Genomic DNA, 24,356 nt, shown 5'->3' with positions numbered 1-24,356 from the left:
ACCACGAAACTGTATTAGTATCGTTAGTATTTTGTTGTAAAAACGAGATTTAAACGTTCACTCATCATTTAAAGGAAGCGTCAAATGGCCCTCAATATAGTTATTTTTGAAGCAATGCGGCCCGCGAGCTGAGAAGTTTGGAGGCCCCTGTCATAGACGAACATGAATTTTCAAGCGATTCATCACATACCCCGAACAACAATCAACAGCCAGATTGCAATTGGAAATAAAAACGAATTATGTGAAATGACAAGTTCTATGTGAACTAATGTAAAATCATTGAACACAAATGTCCCAAACAACGCGGATCAAACCATCAACTGTCTCTCTACAGCAAGCCGGCCTAAACGACTTTCATTTGTTTAGTTTCCGGTAATTATGTTGATATCACAATAGCAAGATGATAAAAGTTTACACATATACCTACAGATTAATTTAGTTACAAGCAAAAACCTCCTTGATGTGTTCTTTCCGGATCAAGCTACACTAAAAACTAAGACATACATCTAAGCCATACTTATTTATATTCCGTACATCACGTCATTAAACTTCACATATTTTCTTGACACTAAATTGAATGCCAGTCCGGTGTAACACCAATCTACGCAGCTTGCGATCCACTACAATGAAATATTAGCACTTGTATTACTTCATACAGTGCAATTGGAAAACCGGACAAAACTCAAGCTTCATTTAACTCAAGCTAGGTTTGTCCTGTTTTCCGATTGAGGCACTGTATTTAACCATCAAATGATATGAAATCCAAATACGCTTCTCAACTGTACTTTTTCTCACTGGATGTTTTAATAAAACTACAACGTATCGGCACATGTTTGACGCCATATCACCAACTCACGAATACTTTTCACTGCTTGTGAAGAATTACCAAGCCATCGAAACGAACTTCAACGCCACAAAACAATAAACAATGAATTCCCGGAATCTTCCAAAACATTCATGGCAAGGTGCGATTGTCAACACTAAATACAGTAAAGGCCAATAAAATCGATGGCGCACTATCCAGACAAAAAATGCCTAGGCAACCAGCGCTGGCTTCGGTTCTATTTTATGAAATAATTAAAATAAAAAAAAAACTATTCACAAAAAGTCAGTTGTGTAGAAAAATGTGTCAATTAAACAATTGAATAACCTGACATGCAATATAAATTCGATCAGTGAATGCAGATTGTAGTTTGCTAGAATCATTTACGAAAACTTCATACTAGAATAAGTTGCATATTATATTTAAATCTGTTTTAAGCTTCCTATAAGAGATTTTGGGATTTTGGGAAGGGCATTCATTGTAAAGTCTCTATAGACATTCAATGTAAGCTAAAACATTCACACTTTACAAGAAATTAATTATGCATATAATAAGAAACATTATATTTTCGCTATTATATTCTGTAATATTTATTTCAAAAAACAAAGCGCTAAAACGTTATCCTGGTTCGCAGAGTCCATTTATTTATTCACAAATAATATTCAGATGTGTATATTATATTACGTTTGGTTCCCGATATTTTCTTGCATTGTATTGCTCTCGGCAAAGGCAATCATTAGAGAAAATGTAACAAAATATGCTGCAAAGTACAGTATTAAATACACATAGTAATAACAGTCGATTGTACGGCGGCACATGCCTGGGACAGGGCCCGGCCACAACAACATATCAATAGGCGTTTTTTTAAGCGCAGTTCCAGAAGAAGTAAATATGTTTGTACTTTAGATTGATTCCGTTTTTTGTTGCACATTACACAGCTGTGTTAAAATACTACGTTTACTAAACGGTCGCTGTGTAACAAAATACATCGCGGTTCGTCGCTTCGACACGAAAAATGAGAGAAATCGTACAACAAAAAAAACAACATTATTGCATTATTTCAGTAACAAATAGGCTATAAACGGAATTAAGTTACGTTGCAGCAAGTAACCGCGCTCCATTCCTTCAGGTGCTTCTGCTGTTCGGTAATAGTCATCATCATGCTCCATCACGGCCCGAAGCGGATCACACTTTTTACAGTTTTTGCCATCCAATTAGGCATGCTGCTGCTGAACCTTGGCCAACAGTTGCTGCATTTCTTCAGCGAGTCGGGCCCGTCTCGCAGCGACCGATATGAGGAGAATCTTTTTGGTTGGTCCAGATGAGCCGAACATTTTCTTCAGTGTCTTCTTGCCGTCCCGATTGTGGAGCAGAAGCTCGACCCCGTCATTCAGTGTGGAGATGCTCAGGATTTCCGTCCATTTGTGTGTCCACTCGGACTGTATTGAGAGAGAGAAAGCGAGATTATTACGAGATAAAAACGTATGACGACACACACTAGAGACCGGCACAAGACAAAACCTGCACTAGAAGCGTACCTGCCATCCACCAAACATTTCACTCTTGGTTGCATAGATAATGCGACTATCCGTCAGCACGACGACATCCTTATTGTCAATGATCACCTCGTAATAAGCGTATGCGTCCGTAGCAGCAAATTTCCCTTTATCAATCTCCCTGTTTCGAAGCACAGAAATAGCAAAGAATAAGCCACACGTAACAGAAGCGTAGAAAACAACCCCCTCTAATACCAACTCCCCCCAGCGGGGGTCACACTGGACCATTCATCATATCACCCTACCTTAACAGCTTACAGCCTTCCGCTTCCTTCCGATTGTACGGCCGAACAATGCCGTCCTTGTGTAGGTAGCGGGGAGGACGCAAGCGTATCGCTTCATCGGACAGTTCCGTTGCACGCTTGACCGCGTCGAAACTGCCACTAGCGAAATCGGTCACTCCCGCTATCGGTCGAGCAACTAGCCCCACCGCACCTTTGCCCAGACCCTTGAAGAATCCCTCAACGCCCTCCTCCTTAGCGCCACTGATCGGTTTGGTAAACACTCCCGTAACACCGTCGAACACGCCCATCACCAGGCCCTTGCCGCTGCGAGCGATGCCTTCCTGCAGGCTGGCCGGTTTTTTGTTCATCGCATCACGGCGCTTCTTCTGGAAATCGTCGTCGAACGTCAACGCCGCCAAACCCTTGCCCATGGCACCAGTTATTCTGCAACAAGTTGGTGTGGAATTAAAACCCCTGCTGTTACCATGCAAACACCAGCTACACTTACTTTGAAACGGCACCGGCTGCTCCGCCAACCGTATGCCCGAACAGAGACTTTACGCCGAGCACGAGGCCCTCGGCGAACTCGCCCGGCCCTTGTATCGCTCCCTGGAACGGTTCGTAGAACAGATCTTCGACGCCCTTGGTAAAACCAACCACCAGCCCGTACGGATTGCCGATCACGTCCAGCCCCAGGACCAGCACGTACAGCTGCTTAACCGCCTGCCCGCTGTAGTGTGTCACGCACTCCGAGACGAGCTGCCGCTGGGTGAGGAACTGATATTCGCGCTCGAAGAACGCCAGCCGGAACACGACATCGTTGATGTCGGTTAACGTTACGCCAACGCCCTGTAGAATCGTCGACAGGATGCCGGGCAGTGCCTTCGATTCGGAGCCAGCCATCGAGAAGCTGACGTGAATTTTGAGCGGCCCCAGGTGAAGGTTGTCGTAAAAGTTCTTCACCTCCTGCTGCGACTGAATGGCAACGTGCGCGTGCAGCGGTTGCGTTTGAAGCTTCAGATCCTCGGCAAACAGTCGTTTCTGGGGGAAACAAAAAAAATTGGAAATTGTAACGCATTTGTTAAACAAGTCTCCTTAAACTATGGCCGCAAAAATGCTTACCGCTTCCGTTTCGGTGATTTCGCTGCTGATCATTTCGCAGATTTCATTTATGAACAGCAGATCCACCTTCACGTGGAACTCCTGTATTAGCACGCGCAGATACTTGAACTGCTTAATGTTCGAGTGCGGAATGATGCGCTGCACCATGCTCATCTCGACGAACGGCTTGAACTCGGTCGTCGCCGCCACGCTCTTGGGCGGCGGAACCGGTGCCAGCACGACGGGGAATATGCAATCGACCAGCTGGTTGTCGATCTGAATGCGGTTAACCTTCGCGTGGAACTGCAGCTGATGGCTGGACGATTTCATCTCCACCCAGAGCCCCGGATAGAACGTGCGCTTGATCGCCCGATCGGTCGATTTGTGCAGGATCATATTCTGGAAGTCGATGCCGATGCGCGACTCCGCATCCAGCTGGTAGGACTTGCTTGCCACCGTGCCCACCTCCTGGTCGCGCAGATACTGCTGATATTGATTTTCCATGTTGATCGTTTCCTGTATCTTCATCTGGCGGAACCTGCCCGATCGCTTGCACTCCTCCCAGATCACGCCGGAGCTGGCGATACCGATGTACATCAGGTCGGTCGGTTTGGCATTGTTGACCAACGACAGCCCGATGCCGTGTATCTCCAGCTTTACCTCCTGCGTCACCTGATCGAGCCGGCTAGCGCTATGGACGCCGTAAGCAATGTTACAGTTATCCGTGATGAGCAGCACGCGCTGCGTACCGTTCAGAAACGATACCCAGTAGATAACGCCATCCGTCGGGGATTTGAACTCGCTGATACCGTCGCGCCGAAGATCGTTTTCGATCGGCTGAGCTTTCGGGCCACTTTCCCACACGATCTTGCGCTCCCCGGCCGGATCGATCCAGGTGTGCAGCACCATCTGGGACGGCATCAGTATTTTCCCATTCACGTCACCCTTCTCCTTGAAAGCGAACGGCTCACAGGTATGGTTCATTAGCAGTGCGGGCGCATCCCCGGGATAGTAGCCAGTGAACGTGATGTAGATGGCCCCCTCCGTAACGTGCACGTCCACGTTGATGCCACCGTACCGGTTGCGCAACTGCAGCAGCGTGCACTGCACCTCGGTGTACTTGAACGGTGCCGTCACTTCGGGCAGATCGCAACTCTTCACCTTCAGCATGCGATTGTCCTCCGTCTTCGGCCACAGCGGCACACACTCATTCACACCGACCTTCGTCCACGGATCTCCCGGTCGCAGGTGTTCCTGCACCTCGACGTCAAAGTTTGCCCGATTGATCAGCACAAAGTAGGGCATGAACACGATCTGCTTCGTGAGCGAATTGTGCGTCAGCGTGTTGTTAACGCCGATCTGGTAGGTCATGTTGTTAGCTTGGCACAGTACGACGCCGCTTGAGCCGGCCACGTCGAGCGAGAATTTGTCGCTCCACTCCCCGGTGTCGACCCGGATCGCTGCCTTCTTTTTGCCGAAGAATACCTTCTCGCGGAAGGAGAACAGTATCGGGCCCTCGTACTCGGGCGGATGGTACAGTATGTTGGTATTCTCGTCGTTGGCCTAAACCGGGACCGGGACACAATAGTTTAGTGATGGGTGTAATCATAAAAATAATAAAAAAATTAGCTTCTAGTAAACATAAACAAAACACCCTTAGCATATATCGTTCGGGACTGAGTGACAACAAAATAACATCAAAAACGTAAACAACACTGAACACGAACGAAAAGTAATAAGTAACAACACCGAGGTGCTCGAGCGATGCATGCATACAACGATGCTTCTAGATAATTCGGTGAACGAGTGGCATAAAGCATTCCTTCCCTTTTGATTCACAACACAACGAACTGGTTGACCGATAGTCGTTAGATTAGATTCGAATGACAAGACCAATAACCAAAGTTAAAATACAGTTTAAATTCCCAGCTTCACACGCACTTGTTAACCGCCACCCCATACAATTCCGATGCAATGCCACTGCCTTATTTGCCAGCTAAATTTGAATGGAATCTATGCAACTTTCGAAGGATGTTGTTTCTTTTTCTAGAATGTTAGCATTTCTTTATGATTTTTGTTTTTTTTTTCGTATGTGTGAAATATACTTTACTATGTAATTGTTCTATTGCAAAATGGTAGTGCTTTCTAGAGTAGAACATAACAGAAAAAATAAAACAAACACAATAGAACCTACTTCATCCCTGGAAACACAACTGTTTAATAATTTCCAAAGCATCGGACACACATACTTCGACGGAAGCTGCAAGCAGTCGTAAGTGGTTAAATTACCATTAATCGTATTAATCGTTAAAATGTAAGCAAGGAGTAGAATTTTAAAAGAGAAATCTGAGCAGAGTTTACTTTATCAGTCGTAAAATATTACCATTATCATGTTTGGAAACAAAAGATTAAATTAATAAATCAATTGACGCTGGCTACGCAAAACATCTAATCTAACGCAACATAAATTCAATTACTAAACAAGTTGCAAATAAACATAATTAGGCGTGAAAATTGTACTTAATTCAACGGTGAGAAGCATATTTAACATTGCTTACAGTTTAAACCAAGCAAAAACACATTATTTACACACGTTAACAACAGTCAAACCGTAAAGTAGATAAAAGCATCGGTCTAAGTCGTTTTCAATTCCATAACATAACATGAACCATAACACAATTTATAATAAGATAATTAAAGTGGACCCTGTCCTAATTAAACATAAATTTCCGATTGAAAACAAACCAGATCATTGCTTTCTTAGAACGAGAACGACCCATTAAACGCAATGTAGAGGATGAAAAAACACATAAACAAACGGGTAAAGGGCACAGTAACACAATCGAAGAGCGAGTTGATATGTAAAAAAGAAAAAAAGCTATCCTGTACCAAGGGAACAGTAAAAGATTGTGAAAACGGTTTGGAAAAAATGGAATAAAGCTCAAAGAGGATACCTTGTAATTCGTTTTACCGGCTAATTCTTTCTTCTCTGTTTTGCTGGATTTCTGTACCGACGCGAAGACAAACACCAGCGCACACACACACACACATACAGATACATGGGGACGATTTGTTGTACATGTTTTCGCAAAACCAACCAGCATATTACGGCGATAATAGATTCGATAGACACGGAGATTTCGAGTTTTGTTTGGCCAAAATTGAAACATCACCAAGCACAGGCGCCGAGGACACATATAACACAGGCAAAGGGTAACGAGCACGCACATGGAGACGGAATTCAACGAAACAGACAGAAGTAACAGTACAGTAGTTGAGATGAAACGAAACAGAAATGAACGTGAAAATGTTTACCATTAATACAGTATCGTAATACATTGGCGAAATCCGTGATGAGAAATAGGATAAAGAACCATGAGTAAGAGATAAAATAGACAAAGAGAAAGGAGAAGAAAATTTAAATTTGAAGTGAAACCTAACAGTTACTCCAGAGCATGGTGGTACTGTGGTACGATTTATGGTTGAGTGGAGTGAATGGTATGAAAATCGAAACAACATAAGATAACAATATATCAAAAGGAATCCGAAAACAAATAAATTTGTAACTAGTTGCTTTCAAAAGTGCAATAATGTAAGGACCGCTCAGGAACCTTCATTACACAAACATAAGGTGTCAAAAGCTTGTAACAACAACGTACCCTAGCAAGTACAAAACTGACGAAGAGAGTTGTTTTGGTGCATAGAAATTATAAAATCGTACAATTAAAGACTTTATAAAAGGGGAGCTTATTTGCTGGTCTAGTCTTACCCGATAGCTCAGCATTAGTCCGGTCTTGTTCAGCATCCAGAATGGACAGTATACGATCAAGGTTAAACCGTCGGAACGATTTTCATACCTAAAATTCATTTCATTGTTATATCATGATTCGGTTTTGGTATCCTAGGAGCACTGTGTGCACCAACTGAACTTACTTTACTCCAAGTTGCAGGGACATAACCTCTACAGAATCGTATGCATTGAAGGTCCAAACACCAAACTCGGGCGGCTGAGCGGGTATATCTGTTGTGCACGACCAGTCCTTGTCCAAATAGCCAACGAGCTAAAAACCGATGAGATGGACAGTGAAATAATAAAATCTGCAGCAATTAACCACCCTTGCTACTAGCTGCCTACCCTTGCCACAATGTAGGAAGTTTCCGTTGTCGAACGTGCCGAGGTTTTCACCGTCGGCAGATGAAGCAACTCCCCAGGACGAAGCAGCTTTTCACCATAATCCAAATAATCTTCTCCGGCAACCGTTGAGGCGGTGGAAAGACTTTCGTTGCTCGTTACCAAACCAGTGTCCAGTTCACGGCGCACCGAGCATCCGGCAACGGAAATGGTCAGCCCGATTGGTAAAGCATTGCGCAGCATGAATGGAGGGCGCAGGTGAATTTCGTAGCAAGCACTCAGCATGGTATGGTTGGACGATATCATGTAGAACACATCTTGGCGTTGGCGAACAGCCTGTAACAAGAATGAACATGAAATGATGCTTACAAAATGTCTTTCAATTTCAATTTGTCTTCACACTTACATTGATGTAAAATGGTTCAAACGTTTTGATCGGATCACACTGGAGCGCCTTCATTAGCTCGAAGCTATTTGGCGACTCTTTCCAGCTGATGCCTTGTGCCGAGGAATGGTAGCCTTTCATGGAGAAGTGCAGCTCCTTCGAGTCGTTATACAAGTAGTACAGTGGTACATTCAGGTATCCGCCGGCCCGCACCTCACCGATGTGATACTTTTCGTGGTCGATAAACTGGAACACGTCTATCGGGACGGTAAAGTGATTGTACACCTGTACGATGCTACGCAACACCAACACGGTACAGCCGTGCTCGATTTTCACTTCTGAAATAATGCCCCATGCCTCCTGGCCCGTGCTGCGGAAGAGCGGGAAGTACCGTTTGTCGGACTTGTACACCGGCAGTGTCAGCTCCTTGTCCGTGTCGCCAACGATCACCTTCACGAACATGCGCTTGCTCGTGTCTTTATCGTCCAGCACCGTGAGGATCGTGCTGCGTTCGAAGCTGTGCTGCTTCGGTTGCAGCTGCAATCGCCCATTCGGCATTATAATGCAGCTGCCTATCGATTGTTCCTCGTCGGCCGACTGTTCAAATGCAACCAGCTCGTCCAGGTGCGTGGAGGTAAGATGGGAACGGTGGATGTTGAAATCACTGGCAGCCAAATTTACCTTCACATCCTGGCCTGTATCGTTGCGCACTACGTACGGAGCTTGTATTTCCGATTTAATTATTCCATCCCGCTTGATAGCTTCCGAAAACGCTTTGCCAAGATTCTGCACCACATCGAGGCAGGTTTTGGTGACCGTCATTTCCAGACTGTCCCTTGAAGCGATATGCATTCGCGTGGTCGGTTCCCGCGACCGATCCTCGTGGTGGTCCACCTCCAGATCAAACGTTAGCTCCCAAGGAATATTCGTTATTTGACCATTCGGCTGCTCGCTTACGTTAGGTTCGATGACGTACTCCCACAGCGCAAGCGCCTGGTTGTAGTACGACATACTCAAGCGCAGCGAGCTACTTATCTTCATGTCCGAGCTCCAGTTGGCTACCGATCCTTCCAAGCTTGTCTTGATGTACAGCATCGGAATTGTGTTCGTACCGAGACCAGTTTCCACAATCAGCGAGATGCACGGTATGTCAATCATGCACTTTTCCTCCTTTATCTCGATCGTTCGCATCGATTCCAAGCTCAGCGCGTCTTCAGCCAGCTCTGGCTGAATGAACCAATACTGGTCCGGATCGAACTCTTTCACATGCCACAAATCCACACAATCGTTCGCTGTTGCCGATTCGTCTAATCTTGACTGCTCCTTAGCGGTTAGAGTTTGGAGCGCATTGTTCATGAGCTCGATCACTGCCGGCGATACGGAGAGTTCTATTTCCGTGCAGTTTATGCTCAAATGCAAACCAAGCCCCTCAGGGGTCGAACCGTTCAAGCTAATGGAACATGGGCGTACAACGTAGTGCTTCGTAGAGTTGCGTCGTTCTGGATTAAACTCTGCGTAGTACAGGCAGAGATCCTTCAGCTCTCCCTTGATAATTTGACGCTCCCCTATTAGCCGAACGTTTAGCGATATCTCGTTGTTCAGTATCAGTGCGTAACAGTTGATGTCATCCATTTTCTCCACCAAAATAATGTCCGGCTGTTCGATCTTCAGAATTACCGTAATTTGTCCAGCTTCTTGCTGTTGGCTGACCGGACCAGCGGATGTGCTAGCGCGTCGCAAACGTTCCGTTTGTTCGACTTCTGCCGCTTGGATCGCTTTTTGCTCAACCAGCTCTTCGGGCTGCAGGAACTGTTGCAGCTTCAACAGAAAGTCCACCGAAAGGATCAAATTAAAGCTGGACACTTTCACGTCCGCAAACATATCGCTTTCCTTCATGTTGAAGGTGATGTTAATCATCGAACGTAAGGGAAACGCCATCGATGATTCCGGCGGCTCCTCGTCACAATCTTTCACGCTGGACAGATCCATCGAAGATTCTTGCGATCGACGTTCCATTAACCTGGTGAGCATATTTTCACGGTTTGGTCGAATATCGTCCAGCCTGATATCGCAAAGCACTATTGCTGTGTTTAAGCTGCCGTCTGTAAGCTTCCTTCCTTGCAAGGACAAGTAAAACACTTCAAATCCTGCCAAACCCTCGCCAGGAGCTAAGAAGGAAATAAAAACATAAAAATTCAGTGTCATACTATCATTGTTAAATTAACTTCAACTTCATCGTACCTGTGAAAAGTTTAATGTTGATGCTATCCACTTGGAAGCTAAACTTAAGGAAAGTGTCCACTTTTGCCGGCTCAACTGGCTTATCGGACGGTTTGTTTTCTGACGCTTTCAATTGTGCCATATCCACACCGAACGGTTTAGCCGCTGCCTTTTTAGCCACTGCCGTCCAGTTTGATTTCGCTGAAGAGAGTTGGAAATTGATTGAAATTAGTATGACAATAAATGCAAATTGTCTTTTTTGTTTTCAAATAATACATTCAAAAAGGTGAATTTTTAATTTTAGCTAAAAGACCTTGGAAACAACAAAACCTTGTTTTATATTACGCTAAATTTGCCAATAGTATAAAGTAAACCACATGCAATTGTAAACTATTTACTTAGCTTACCGTCAGGCGACAGATTTACATCGGCAGTTGTAGTAACAGCGTTATTGTAGCACACTAAGAGTATCGTTTAACAATCGTGGCAGTATCACGATAGGTATTCATTGACAATTCACGTACAAGACAGCAACAAACAGAAAGCACATATGCAATATGCAGTACGTTAATAGCAGCGATCATTACGCAAAGCAGAGTAAAGCAAATAAAAAAAGATAAGAGCAAAAACGGAAAAGTAAAAGAAAAGAAAACAAATGGAAAAGAAAACAAAAATAACGACGATGAAAATATAAACAACAATGTATGAATGAAAGAATGAATGAACGAATGAATGAACGACTGAATGAATGAATGGAATGAATGAATGAATGAATGAATGAATGAATGAATGAATGAAAGAATGAAAGAATGAAATAATGAATGAATGAATGAATGGATAAATGATTACAATGTTTAACTAATCAACTACTGAACATAAATCAGCATTTATAATGAGATGCTAATTAGGTTGCTTAGAACTGAAATCTCGCAACGCGTGGTATCAAGCACTTAATCTATCATGATAACAGTGTTCTTAACAAATGTACGCAAAATTACTATTTTACAAGCAGTTGAACAATACAGTTCATTCATTCGCGAATTCATTAATCGAATAGCGAGCATACCTTGTGGACTAGTGGGCGATTTTTCAATTTTCACTGGTTTCTTGAATTCCTCCTGTCCTTCAGTCATATTCTTAGATAAAATCTGCATTATCACGCTGTAATCGGTGGCTATGAAGTTCAGCTGTAGGAAAACGAATTATTATTCGCTCATATCGTAAAGAATCAGCGAATCAACAAACAACCTACCTCAACCGCTTTTAGTCGTCCTGAAATGTCCATGTCTGGATGATCCCGATACCAACCGGAGGAGAGGTTCCGCTTCATAATCAACGTAAAGCTAGTCGGACTAAGCACTGCTCCCTGATCCGGCACGACTCCATAGGATACGTCCTCGGAACCGTACCGCGAAAAGGATTCCCCGCTCGATTCTGTTTGCGAAACCTCCACCTTCGCTAGCTTCATATCCTTTAGCTCGATTTTCATCTCATCGATGACCGCGGGTCCGTGCTGGTGGTCCGTCGGAATATCCTTGAAATTGTTGGTTATGCTCAGGTGGCCAAAATCCATCGCAACCGCTTTCAAGCTTTTCGAATCGACCGGTATGATGATGATCGGAGCTTTCACCTTAATGTTCAACTTCATACGAGTGGCCTGCGTGTACGCTTCGACGACATTGTTCTTGGCCGCTTCGGCTGCGGCAGCGCTCGCGTCTTTGATGCGTTGCTGAGCTGCTTGGAAATTGTCCAAGAATGCAAGCACGGACGTCACGAACCAGTTGAGGAACACGATCCGTGCACATCCCATCACCACCTCGATACGCATGTTGTCGGAATTGTAGTCTGAGGTGGCGTCCAGATCGAACAGTATCACCTGCACGTGCAGTGCATCGTCACCGATGATGGACAGTATTTTACTGTGTATGGTAGCTGGATTGGTGTCGGTAAGGACTATATCCTCTAGCCGCAGTTTTATTTCCGTGTAGGAGGTTTTCATAATAACACTGCTCGTTAGGTTTTTGACCTAGCAAAAAAATAAAATATAGAAAGTATTACTTCCTGCAAAAAAAACAAATATTTCTCACAATTAAACTTACTTCAAGCACGGCCAAAGATCGCTTGTCATTTTGCAGCTCCACCGTGACATCCTCCAGCTTTGCCATCACCCTGACTTTGATACTATCTACAATTGATTGACGTTTACGAGAAACTTTTGTCAATAATAGCCGAACAGTGTGTCACAACGTGGGGTAAAAATGTTGTGTGATCGTATCGTATACATATCGGGGCAGTGAAGGGCAGAGAAGAGTGTCGTGTCCAGCAGAATGTTTGAGCAGTGCGTTGTTGTCGGATGGTGTTGTGATCGTTGTTACATATCGCGTAAAACATCACACAAACACACACACACACACACACACATAAACACAAACAGGAAACCGTTAATGTTGGAGCATGCATGCGTAGGGCGTCGAACGCGTCAGGTGTACGGCAAAACAGGTACCATCGTTGTGGTCAGGATTGTGTGTATTGTAACATCAGTAACATCGTTCGTCACAACACATCACATGAACAGAAACCGAAACAGTGGCAAACATAGAAAAGGAAAAGATAAAAAACACATCAAATGAAGCTATCTACTCACTACATTACCCGTAAAATTACTAAAATATGTTTTTTTCTTTTACTCAATTTGAAATTAGCTTCAACAACAGCTCCATGCTTTGAACATGTTCCGATTTTTAGCTACAAATCAAAACAAGGATACTAGAAAAATAAACTAACGTTTTGGCAAGTTTTTATCTTGAATTGTTAAATTTTGCTACATTTAAGTTTAAATAAATCCACTATTATCAGATAAATCCAACATTTCAAAGTAAAAAAAAATTGCTAGTGAGTTGAGAGCAAGCTTCTACAAGACTTTTGAGCTGTGTTTAAAATGTCGCTATCGAAATAACTCTGAATTAGTGAAAGCAGCACGAAACATCCGTTACAAAAACCACACCATTACCTTTGCTAGTACTGCTGGTCACAATACCATCGTCCTCCAATATCGTGGGCAATCTTTCGCGTGCCGCATTTAGCAGAGCGGTGGCGGTGCTCTCCTCCTCATGTATTGTTGCAAAGTGATCCTTCGGCTGTAGGCCGTTTGCTTCCGACTCTTTCTTCTTGGCCACCGCTTCCATTCGCATCTGAAAATCGTTGCCGAGCTGAATCAGCTCATTCAGTGCGTCCTCGTGCAGCAGCAACAGCAGGGTGGAAAAGTCGATGGCCACCTCCTGCTCCACCGATTCATACTTCGTCGTGAATTCGGGGCTGTTTTTCTTGCACTAAAAATCAAGCAAAAACGATAACTCATTATTCGGGTTTTACAGAATCGCTTCACGAAACTACTCACATTGCTGTAGTTGACGGTGAACAGATAGTCGTCGTTGTTGTCGTACTTGGGCGTTTGGATGACGTTCAACACGCGCTCCTGTTCGTTGCGCCAGCGGAACTGGTCCAGCGTGACGGCACCAAGCTTCAGGGCTACCTTCAGATCGTACGTACGCTGTACCATGGTCATTTCCAGCTGCTTCACTTTGAAAGCAATTATTTTACGCTGATTGCTACCAACCGAGCCGCCGTAGGGCACGTTGAAGGCCACACTTTTGTGCGGATGGTAGTCCTGCTCCACCGGAGACTGTGAGAATTCTTCGGTCGGTGTTGCAAACACATCCGACGAGCTGCTGCCGGTTCCACCACCATTCATTTTAAAAATAGTAAGAGAACATTCTGAAACGAACACAGAAATGTTCAGTATTTAAGCACAACCCTTCACCCGATGCACCTTACCGTGCAGTTCGAACTTGATTTCCATGTCAGTAAACTGCACTACGTCCCCATCAACAGCGTCGGCTGGATTCAGTGCCTCCGGTGGGCGATGTATTTTCGGCAGCTTCACCTGCTTTTCATCCAAATACTTCAGCAACGACAGGCTGGAGCTGAACACGTTCGAGTCCTTCGCGATCGGGACCGGTTGCAGCTGCTCGTCGCTCTCGGGCAGTGGGATGCTGCTGACAATCGACAGCACCTCCAGCACCCGCTGCTCGGTAACGCACACGTTCACCGATGGTAGCACGCCGAATATTTTGCACTTCGGCAGCCGAGGATCGTCATCGATCACGCACAGATGGGCCGAGATGCGGAACGAGGTGGGCTCTAGTAGATGCAGCTCGGTTACCGCATTCACCCGCAGCGTGCCCTGCCAATCCTCGTCGAAGGTGGCCACGATCGCCTGCACATCGCGCACCTCCAGCACAAACTTGTCGTAACTTTGGCGGATGATTTCCGACAGGATTTCCTCCTGCCCGATGCCCTCCCCGTGCATGGTGTGGACGTCGCGCTGGTTGATTGGTCGCGGTTCGGTTTGAACCAGCAGCTTGCCCAAACTGAGCACCAGCACCGATTCGCGGCTGGAAAATATGCCCCCATGCGGCACGATGATGTAGCTGGGCATGATTTCGATGTTTAGCTCCAGCCGCGGGTGTTTGGCGATCGCGTACTGCAAGCCCGTCGCCGAACGCTCCTTAATATTCACCAACTTTTCGGCAGCGGCATCCGTTAACCTGCATTGAGGGATTGTTTTAACAAAATTTAAATATTGTTTTCACTTCAAACGACTGCAAAACTTACTGCGAAATTGTAGCCGTTCGCGGAGTTTGGAACACTTTGGCCAACTGAATGATGGTTTCAGCATCGTACACAATCTGCAGCGGTCTGGAAGTGACCACGACCCGCTGATCGCATAGCTTATCTTCCGGGTTCGTCTCAAACGACACGTCGAGCAGCGTCTTGGACCCTTCCAGTTGGGATTTTACCATGATGGGAAGTATTTCACCCTGCCGAAGGCCGGAAATGGTAAGCTCCTGCATGCCCAACGAGGCCCTGAAAGAAGAAATGCAAAGGTTTCATTAAGCACATGTTTGTCTCGACAGTAGAGGTGCAATGTCTTTACTTCATAGCGCCCGCGGAGGGCCGTTGCTGTACGCCACAGATCACGTTCTTCAGCTCAAGCAGCATTACACGATTGAGCAAGGTTTCCTTATCCGACAGCTCGGACTTTATCGAGACTTCCAGCGAGTTCAGCTCAAACTCCAGTATCTGAGCGACGTAGTGTTCCGGCAGCTCGGTCGGCGCATCATTTTCCTGATAGCCGATGGCCTGGAACAGTTTGGCCTTTTCCGCCGGCGTCATTGCCGCTTCGAACTGCTTCTCTGCAAAGGTAAAGGTAAATCCACATTGTGTTAGTGTAAGTATGTGTGAAATTTCCCACCCCGACCACTTACTAATGTCACCACCGGCCGTATCCTCCTCCTTTTTAGCACCTCCGCCCCACCAGGAGCTGAACCACCCGGCAGCTTTTTGTTCCTCCGCCTGCCGCTTCCCTTCCTTCTCCACCTCCAGCGCCACCTTCTGCCGAATCACGACGATATTGTGCAGGTCGAGCATTTTCTCGTACTCCTCGCTGCGGCTCACGATTTCGGGCGTCAGCTTCTTGGCGGTCAGCTGCTGCCGGTACGCTTCCTCGTACCGGCGCAGGTTCTGCCGATGGCGCATCATGTTTTCCCACGACCAGTTCCGCCTGCGGCGGCGCACCTCCGTCTCCAGGATGCAGGTGTAGGCAAAGTGCCACCACTCCTTATAGTTGCCCTTGTATCCAAACCCGTACGGCCGGTACCTGCGGTACGGCATGGCGCGCATCATGCGTCCGAACGCTTCCACCAGCTGCATGGTGTTCTGGAACTGTACCCGTGTGATGCCGATGGCCAGCGTTTCCATGCACAGCTTCAGCTTGATCTTGGGCGCCGAGAACGGTGCGTCGCCCAGCTCCGGGTTCGGCGTCATCTCTAGGCAAGCGCCCGAACTGATCGGTCCGAAGATGTAGTGATAGTCGACGGGTTGCCGCGTTTTGGACGCGATCGAGGCCTCGAACAGCGCCCGGTACTCGGACGGATCCGAGTACTGGAACAGCTGCGTGTTGCAGTTCATGTACACCGAAAGCATTTCCAGCTGGGCCATCTTGTAAATTTTCGTCACCGACTCGGACACCAGCGTCTGCACCCAGTTCTCGTCCGTGGTGTGCACGCTCAGATTGCTCAGCGTCACGCCGAACGCGAACGGGTGTCCGGTGGTGGTCGTGTCCTCGTACCGTATGTGGATGTCCGATATTTTGATCTGCACATTGTTCACGATCTGGGTGGTCAGCTTTTCCGCGAACGATTTGTCCGCCACCGGGGTTACCTTCTCCTTCTCTTCCTCGTTTTTCTTCGCCTGCTCGATGCGGGCCAGCTCCGCCTTCTTCGCCTCGAACGCAACGCGCTGCTCCTTTTCGTCATTGTAGCGCACGTCCGTGTTGGGCACGGCCAGCACGTACAGCTTATCTACGATCGCTTCCACCGGAGCGCTGTAGAGATTTTTCCACGGGATTTTCAGTACCAGCTTCCCCAGATGCCCGTACAACGTTGTCACTGGCAGGTCGAGCTCTTTGAGAGCACTCTGCTTCAGGATGAGATTGTTGAGCACGACATCGCCTAAAAGAAAAGAAAGAAAATCATAGCGAATGTAGAAGAGCATCGAACAAGCTTCGTAGCCTTACAACCAGCCCCAACCAGACACGAACGACAAGCATTTCCGCATCTCCCACTGCTTGATACTCGCCACTCCCTTGTTTATTCGAATTTTATACTTTTACTTTAATGTAAATATTAGGCAACTTCACGGCGTGTATCGACAATCTGACATGTATGTCTATTTTTACAGCATTGAATCACACCGGTGACCATCTCTGCCGAACGTACAAGGCCTCCATTACTGTGTGTGAGGAATTAAATGGAATACTTTATCGCAAATGACGTCAGCTTCTGTCGCCGTAAAGCAAAAAAAAAGGAGGTAATACTTCGAAAAGCAGATTTTTTTAAAAATGAGACACATGTTCTCGCTGTAGAGAGTACGGTAATAATAAAAATCTCCGCAAACACAGGCACAGATAACCGAGGGATATTACTCTTATCATGCCGCACTCAAGAAAAAAGTGAAGTGCTTCACCGCGGCGCATTTGCACTTATTGATATGGTAAGCAATGATTTGTTGGGCAACGATCGATCGCCGCCTTTCAAGCGGCTCGATGGTCTTATCTGTTACGATTACGGGCGAGTTTACATATCTTGTAGCAAAATGAACACATTTTCGCACCTTTGATTACACAGCAGTCGTCATCTGTATGCGTGTGCGTAAGCATGCAAATCCCTGTTATCTTGTTTGTTTGTCTATTGCAACCTTTAGTTTTTGATTCGTTGGCATAAATATGCACATTAAGCAGTAGAAAAAATAGGGAAAAAATCCGAACATACAGGGTTTTCTAAGTCACTTTTGAATGTAAACATTGTTATTCAGCACGTGCAAAATGCTATTCCACACCACTTTTATAATTCATTTACATCATCATAATGTTTAATTTCTTCAGCATGATTTTCAACACTTCAACTGTCCACGGGTCATGCGATCCGGCTTCAAAACCCCGGTGAAAAAACGTTGACAGCAGTAAGTTGAAGAGTCGAAAATCATGTTGAAGAAATTAAAAATTAATATGATGGAAATGAAATGAAAATCCTATATTTCTTACAAAAACTATCCTATTCGTGTTATTAATTTAATAAAAAACAATCGTAAGAAAGTTCTAATTAGCTTTTCCTGTGCGTTTTTCAAAGTTATAATAATTGTAAGAAAATCAGTTTACAACATAATCCTTAAGTAATTAAAATTTCCAATAAAAGAGTTCAGAAAACAAAACCCAATTCTGTTCCAACGACTCAATTCAAACAAAGTTTACCCACCATCTGAAGTTTACTTGCCCACAGTTTAAAACCCATATAAGGATTCATCTCGATCCGGAATGTACCAACGACCTCAACTAACTATCACTTTCTTTGACGCCGAAGCCGTACTACACGATTCCCCCCCACATCCCCACAGCACGTCGACGGTATTTGCCATTCGTTCATCGACAAACGAAACCGAACTTTGTCTAATCGATTTTTCATTTTGAAGTAAAAAACAGAAGCGTTGGAAATGAAAAGAAAAAAAATGCTTTACCATAATCAGCAGTCCACCACCAAATACAGCATGCTAATCACGCATCCCCGCCAAACCCAAATGTGTGCATCGTTGGAGAGGTGTGAGAGAGTGGAGGGGAGGGGGCTTGTTGTTGTGATCAGATTCGGCCGTGGTCGACGCTACCAAACGAGTAATATGAACGAAAAAAAAGATGTCTTTGCCATCTTAGCAACCATTGCAGAGAGCAAAGTTTACGCGGTTTGGTGCGCGCACACCTCGTAACCATTACAAACATCTGCATCGCTCGTTTTTTCCATTTCCCCCATACACCTCCCGGGGCGTGCGTGAGTGTCACCCCGGCGATACACCACTTACCACCCCAGATGCCAATTTTCAGCTGCTTCTTGTCCAAGTTTTCCACATACTCCCCGACGAATCGGTTCAGCACGTCGGCGACGATGCTTTCGAACACCATTTTTCCTACTCCGCCTGCTCAGGTTGCTGCTGCTGCTGCTGCTCCGTCCAATCTGGTTGTATTAATCCGCTCTGGCTACCGCAATTGCATCGATATCGTGTCACCCAGCGCACAACCGCCACCACTACCACCACCCCCTATATACACACACGTGTTTATCGCTTTGTTTTCAAAGTTTTCTATTTTTGAGTGTACACTTTCCACCCCCAGCAGCACATATTCGTTGGTCGTATTTTACGCATCGACGAAGGAAAAACGTGCTACACCACCATTAAAATGCGACGCAGTCACAGGCAGTAGGCCGTCCGTCACCTCGCCCAGCCCAGCCTTCCCGCCCGTTCGTTCACTATAGGGTCGTATTTCACGCTTTTCTACACTGTTATCAATCGCGCTCTGTAGTGCTTGAGTGTTTGGAAGAAGTGCTGCAGCAGCTGCTGCCACTTTTAGTCTGAACCGACGGAGACGGGACCTGGCAGCGGCGGGCACAATATGGTAGAACGCACAAACAAGTGTTTGTCACCACCTTTTCACTAACTATTGCCACTTGCACACTGGCATAACACACTGGGGGGATATGGGTGATGGTTCGAGCTGAGCGAACAGCGATGACATCATTGGGTGCGATGGTGCCAGCCACACTACTACCAACTTGCACTTTTCACGATCTAGCAACTGTTGGTTTTCTTTTTTTCTCTCCACCAAAGGTGTACCCGATTCCGCCTGCTATAGAGTCCAACCGGGGAACGATGTTCCTGGCCCCGTCTGTTGTTTTTCTTCTGTTACTACAAATCCACCCCACACGGTGGATTATGAACGTGCACACGGTGCGCGGTAGTGATGACGACGGGGTGCCAGTAATCAAGACATACGGCACCTTCTTGCTGACCCGTCTCGCTCGCCTTATCGCACACACCACACACACATTTACACCGCTCCGATGAGTCACATGAATATTTTTAAGAAAGCAAAAAAAAACAAAAACTGTCACTTCACTATCTGCGTTCCGGATTTTACAGACAAAAGAGAACCACCGTTTTCACAAGTGCGCACTTGTGAGCCGTGCATGTGGTTCTGGCATTGTTCTGCGTGTGACAGCGCGCTGTCAAACCTGTGCAGGCAGCCGCGATGTTTCGTAGCAGCCGAAGCTTCCCCGAACCATGAACGAACCTTTGTTGATGGGCGCTTCGGCCAATCAGCTGGCGGCAAATTTGTAAACAAACCAACCGAAAGCATGTGCGTTTTGCTTTTTTTCCCTCCCCTCTCCCGTTGCCGTTCTATGCGTGACAGTTCCTCAAGGGGGAGGGGGTGGGCCGCTGACAGCTGACCTGTCAAGGTGCGTACGGGTTGTTTACGCCGGAACATTCGCAGGGAAAGGTTTCTTTCGGAACAGTTTAAACACTTGCGAAAAGACAAACTCGCAGCCCCTTTAAGTTTCAGTCTTCATTTCAACGAAATTCATTGTAGAGTTCATTTTATTTTCGATTAAATTCCCACCAAGATGCCATGTTTGCCACGCCTCGTCGCACTTTCCCAGCCGGGAAAACAGCCCATCCGGCTCACAGCTCGTCCCGGTTGTGCTTGCCCTTGTACTCTTTGTTCTCGATCGACACGTGCAGGCACCGGTCCTGCTCGACCAGGAAGTCCTTCGCCTCCCAGGCCTGCGCCCCGTCCTTGAACATGAAGATGGCCCGATTGTCATCGATCAGGTAACGTTCCGCCTGTATGTGGTTGTTCCACAGACTGGTCTGCCACAGCTTGGTGATGTCCTCCGTTTCCTCCCGCGTCGGATTGCCGTTGACGGACACGAACGACATCAGGGTGCGGCCCTTCTTCGATAGTTTGAGAATGTTTTCCGGATTCGACGCGTCCACGCTGCCCATATCGATCGAGGGCGGTGGGCGCAAATGTTCCGGCAGCTCGTCCGGCTCGAGTGGATCGTCATCTTCCTGATTCCGGGAATGAGCCAGGGTGGAAAGATTGTAAACATCTTGTATCCGATTGTACCTTACCCGGCAACTAACACGGCAGTGTGTCGTGAACCTACCTCCCATTGCTCTAGCAAGCGTTCCATGTCGGCATCGTTGAAATCGCGGATGTCTTTCTTCGCCCATGATGGTTTCTCACCTTCTTTGAACTTTTTCGCCACGGTTAAACTGTTGATAAGCAGACAAAGTACGACTAAAGCGAGTAGTTTCTTCATATTGTTGAGTAAATATTGCAAACAGCCTTGTTTGTTGTTGGGAATGCAAGCGAACACGCAGGTCGTCCAGCGATGACGTATCCGTACTGACGTTTGGAGAAAGTTACAGTAGAGGCTGCTCATCCCCTGCCCCGGATTATCCGTTCGCTATGAAACGCAAATTTGGTGTTCAAAGGAAGCTGTAGCATAATTTATAGGAAATAAGTTATTTTAACATAAGTTTTACTGTTTTTGTTAAATTTATCATCCAATTCCCATCTCCCCCAATAAAGAAATGAAGCAATGGGAATGGGACACCTCGTCACTGGAACTGTCATTTCAACACAGGGTCGTAGCTTCTGAGAAATATCATTTCGGAATTGCTTAACAAAAATAAGAATTAAATAAGTATTTAGCAGTGTAATCGTGTCATTTGACAGAACTATAAAAAATCCATCTTATAATGAAAGCATACCTGTCACCGATATCATTTGATTCCTCATAAAAATATTACTAAACAGCCAAAAACAACACATGCTGAATTCCAATACTTTTCAGCCCGGCTACGTTTGTTCTAGCCGTTAGCGTAGCGGCACAATGTTTGACCTTGCAGCGATAACGGCACGCAAGTGTCTACAGCAGACTTGAGAGACGACAAGACAAACGATCGCGCGCTGTACAAGAAGAAAGTTGCTCCAAAATGGCCCCACTCAGTGCTCGCATTGGCCCATCGATTCTTAATGCCGATCTTTCCCAGCTGCACGAGGAGTCGGAGAAGCTGCTCGCGAACGGTGCCGACTATCTGCACCTGGACGTGATGGACGGTACCTTCGTGCCGAACCTCACCTTTGGCCATCCGGTGGTGAAGTGTTTGCGAAACAAAATCAAGGTACATTTCACACGCGCTCACGCACGCTGGCTGTACGCTGAACTCAGTAAGTAAATAAACTACACACTCCCGTTTTAGGATGCATTTTTCGAGACGCACATGATGGTGCAGAATCCCCAGCAGTGGATTGAACCGATGGCCGATGCCGGTGTGCAGCAGTACACATTCCACATCGAACCGGTCCTCGACAGCGTGGCGGACGTCTGCAGGAAGGTGCGCGAGTCTGGCATGAAGGTCGGGCTGGCGCTCAAACCTGGAACGGCGGTAGAAGCAGTCCAGCAGTACATTGACAGTGCGGACATGGTGCTGGTGATGACGGTGGAGCCCGGCTTCGGGGGGCAAAAGTTTATGGCCGATATGATGCCGAAGGTCCAGTGGCTAAGGGAGCACTACCCTGCCCTAGACATTGAGGTGGACGGTGGTGTTGGGCCGGCCACGATTGAGCAGTGCTCGAAGGCGGGTGCCAATATGATCGTGGCCGGGACTGCGATCATACGGGCCGACGATCAGGCGGCAGTGATTCGCGATTTGAGAAGTGCCGTGCAGAGTGCTATTAATCATGGAGGACAATGCTAATCACAGGCCGCACGCAATAATACGCTAAATATACAGATTTGTTACAAAAAAAACGTTAAAAACGTACAAAGTGTCCGTGTTTTAAAATTGCTGGTATAGCTAAATCACAAATGCTATTCCTTCGATTATGAATTAATGTTACTTACTTGATGAATTTAATTATACTCGATAATACTAGTTCATTGGGCTTGATTACAGGTTTAAGCAAAGGAATTTCAAGCAAATGAAGTTGTTTCCAGCTTGGTACTGATCAGGAATTTACATCGGTTTTTAAACAGATCCTGAACATATACTGTTGTCAATTCTATACCGATTTACCAGAACTGAGTCTATATATGTTTTGTTTTGTGGGACTAATTCAGATACTATACCGATTTTTTTGGAAAAATCCCAAACCCATACCGCTCCTGGAACTGTTCCAGAACTATTGCTAGCATTGAAAATGCTCTTCAATTTTTATTGGTTATCAATCATCGATACGTTAAACACAATGGGCTAAAAACGAAACCAGTTAGATTTAATATACCAAGCAACAACATTCAGTCCTTGCAAGCACTTTGTCCAGTTACTAGTTAATTTGGCCAAGTTACAGGGCTACGCAACTAAATTTCAAAGATTCCCTTTACTCTAAAGAGTGCGCCGAAATTATTGTTTTCAAACCCCAATTAAAATGGGGTACTTATGACGACCCCTTAAGAGACCTAAAACCAAATCCAAACCCATACTGGCCCTAACACCAAAATATAACATTTTTCTGGTTCAAGGCATCAATGGATCATGAACCCATACTGGTCCTGGAACCTCTCATGAACCCACACCGGTCCTGGAATCGATCATAAACCCAAAGCGGGCCTGGCACTGATATTGAACCCATACTAGCCCTGGGATCTATCAAGAACTCATACCGGTCTTGGAACCGATCACGAACCCGTACCTGCCTTGGAACCTATCGTTTATCCCTTCCGGCCCAGAAACAAATCATGAACGCACGCCTGCCCTAAATCCTATTATGAATCCATTTCAGTTCCGGAACTGATACTGAACCCATACAGGTCATGGAACTGATCATGAATCCATACCTGCCCTGGAACCTATCATGAATCCATACTGGTCCTGGAACCAATCATGAACCCATACTGGTCCTGGAACAGATCATGAACCCATACGGGTCCTGAAACCGCTCTTGAACCCATACTGGTCCTGGAAACCGATCATGAACCCATGCTGGTCCTGGAACCTATCATGAACCCATATCGGTCCTAGAACCGACCATGTACCCATACCTGCCGTGGAGCCTATCATGAGCCCATATTTGTTCCGCAACAAATCGTGAACCCATACCGGTCCTCAAACTGATACTGAACCCGTAACGGTCCTGGAACCGATCATGAATCCACACATGCCCTGGAACCTATCTTGAGCCCATACCTGTTCCGGAACCGAACAATAACCCATATCGTTCCAGAAATAGCACGCGATTTCATTTATTTTCTAGAACAGTATTTGGATCTGTTCCGGATTCGGATTCGGTAGGAAATTTAGTAGAAATTGTATAGTATGATTTCATCGTTCGATCTTTTCTCACTCGCACTGAAAAAAGGAAAAGGAAAACCCTGGTTTATTTATTATTTTTTCTATTATTTTATTATATATTTAGTTTCTTATAAATTCCAGCCATTAGTTTACACAATTATATTATCAT

The 24,356-nt window shown here is 45.8% G+C and overlaps 3 protein-coding genes across 7 annotated transcripts; 1 reads left to right on the top strand and 2 right to left on the bottom strand.

Annotated features, from left to right (window-relative positions):
* Nucleotides 1-1,444: 1,444 nt before the first annotated feature.
* On the bottom strand, nt 1,445-20,104 carry LOC120898222 (vacuolar protein sorting-associated protein 13). Of its 5 annotated transcripts, none has more exons than XM_040303765.1 (22): nt 18,911-20,104; nt 15,769-17,013; nt 15,438-15,696; nt 15,116-15,367; nt 14,276-15,048; nt 13,839-14,215; nt 13,452-13,770; nt 12,541-12,653; nt 11,694-12,467; nt 11,508-11,628; nt 10,849-10,902; nt 10,463-10,642; nt 8,243-10,389; nt 7,840-8,172; nt 7,638-7,765; nt 7,474-7,561; nt 5,899-5,964; nt 3,726-5,267; nt 3,112-3,644; nt 2,625-3,047; nt 2,362-2,500; nt 1,445-2,262 (listed from the first exon to the last, which is right to left on the bottom strand). In XM_040303765.1, the coding sequence occupies exons 1-22, from the start codon at nt 19,008-19,010 to the stop codon at nt 2,038-2,040; spliced, it is 10,191 nt and encodes a 3,396-aa protein (XP_040159699.1). In that variant the 5' UTR covers nt 19,011-20,104; the 3' UTR covers nt 1,445-2,037. The 5 variants fall into 5 exon arrangements, with proteins under 5 accessions (XP_040159699.1, XP_040159702.1, XP_040159701.1 ...); XM_040303768.1 differs by having other exon boundaries at nt 12,541-12,626; XM_040303767.1 differs by lacking the exon at nt 5,899-5,964 and adding an exon at nt 6,659-6,709 and having other exon boundaries at nt 18,911-19,010.
* A 337-nt stretch (nt 20,105-20,441) lies between these two features.
* LOC120893449 (LDLR chaperone boca) lies at nt 20,442-21,306 on the bottom strand. The gene is made up of 2 exons (XM_040295350.1): nt 21,055-21,306; nt 20,442-20,956 (listed from the first exon to the last, which is right to left on the bottom strand). Exons 1-2 carry the CDS (start codon nt 21,208-21,210, stop codon nt 20,567-20,569), a joined length of 546 nt encoding a protein of 181 aa, XP_040151284.1. The 5' UTR covers nt 21,211-21,306; the 3' UTR covers nt 20,442-20,566.
* A 466-nt stretch (nt 21,307-21,772) lies between these two features.
* LOC120893423 (ribulose-phosphate 3-epimerase) lies at nt 21,773-22,720 on the top strand. The gene is made up of 2 exons (XM_040295283.1): nt 21,773-22,078; nt 22,157-22,720. The coding sequence occupies exons 1-2, from the start codon at nt 21,890-21,892 to the stop codon at nt 22,652-22,654; spliced, it is 687 nt and encodes a 228-aa protein (XP_040151217.1). The 5' UTR covers nt 21,773-21,889; the 3' UTR covers nt 22,655-22,720.
* Nucleotides 22,721-24,356: the final 1,636 nt, after the last annotated feature.

The sequence above is a fragment of the Anopheles arabiensis genome, chromosome 2 (assembly GCF_016920715.1).
Source record: "Anopheles arabiensis isolate DONGOLA chromosome 2, AaraD3, whole genome shotgun sequence".
NCBI classification, from domain to species: domain Eukaryota; kingdom Metazoa; phylum Arthropoda; class Insecta; order Diptera; family Culicidae; genus Anopheles; species Anopheles arabiensis.
This window is presented reverse-complemented; position numbering and strand designations above follow the sequence as displayed.

Excerpts from the sequence above, each read along its gene's own strand:
- LOC120893449 (XM_040295350.1), bottom strand. The coding sequence starts at position 21,210 with ATGAAGAAACTACTCGCTTTAGTCGTACTTTGTCTGCTTATCAACAGT. Across the intron at positions 20,957-21,054 it reads GCTTGCTAGAGCAATGGGAG|GAAGATGACGATCCACTCGA; the intron begins GTAGGTTCACGA and ends TCCCGGAATCAG.
- LOC120893423 (XM_040295283.1), top strand. The coding sequence starts at position 21,890 with ATGGCCCCACTCAGTGCTCGCATTGGCCCATCGATTCTTAATGCCGAT. Across the intron at positions 22,079-22,156 it reads GTTTGCGAAACAAAATCAAG|GATGCATTTTTCGAGACGCA; the intron begins GTACATTTCACA and ends CTCCCGTTTTAG.
- LOC120898222 (XM_040303765.1), bottom strand. The coding sequence starts at position 19,010 with ATGGTGTTCGAAAGCATCGTCGCCGACGTGCTGAACCGATTCGTCGGG. Across the intron at positions 13,771-13,838 it reads TCACCGTCAACTACAGCAAT|TGCAAGAAAAACAGCCCCGA; the intron begins GTGAGTAGTTTC and ends CTTGATTTTTAG. Across the intron at positions 7,562-7,637 it reads TCCCTGCAACTTGGAGTAAA|GTATGAAAATCGTTCCGACG; the intron begins GTAAGTTCAGTT and ends AATGAATTTTAG.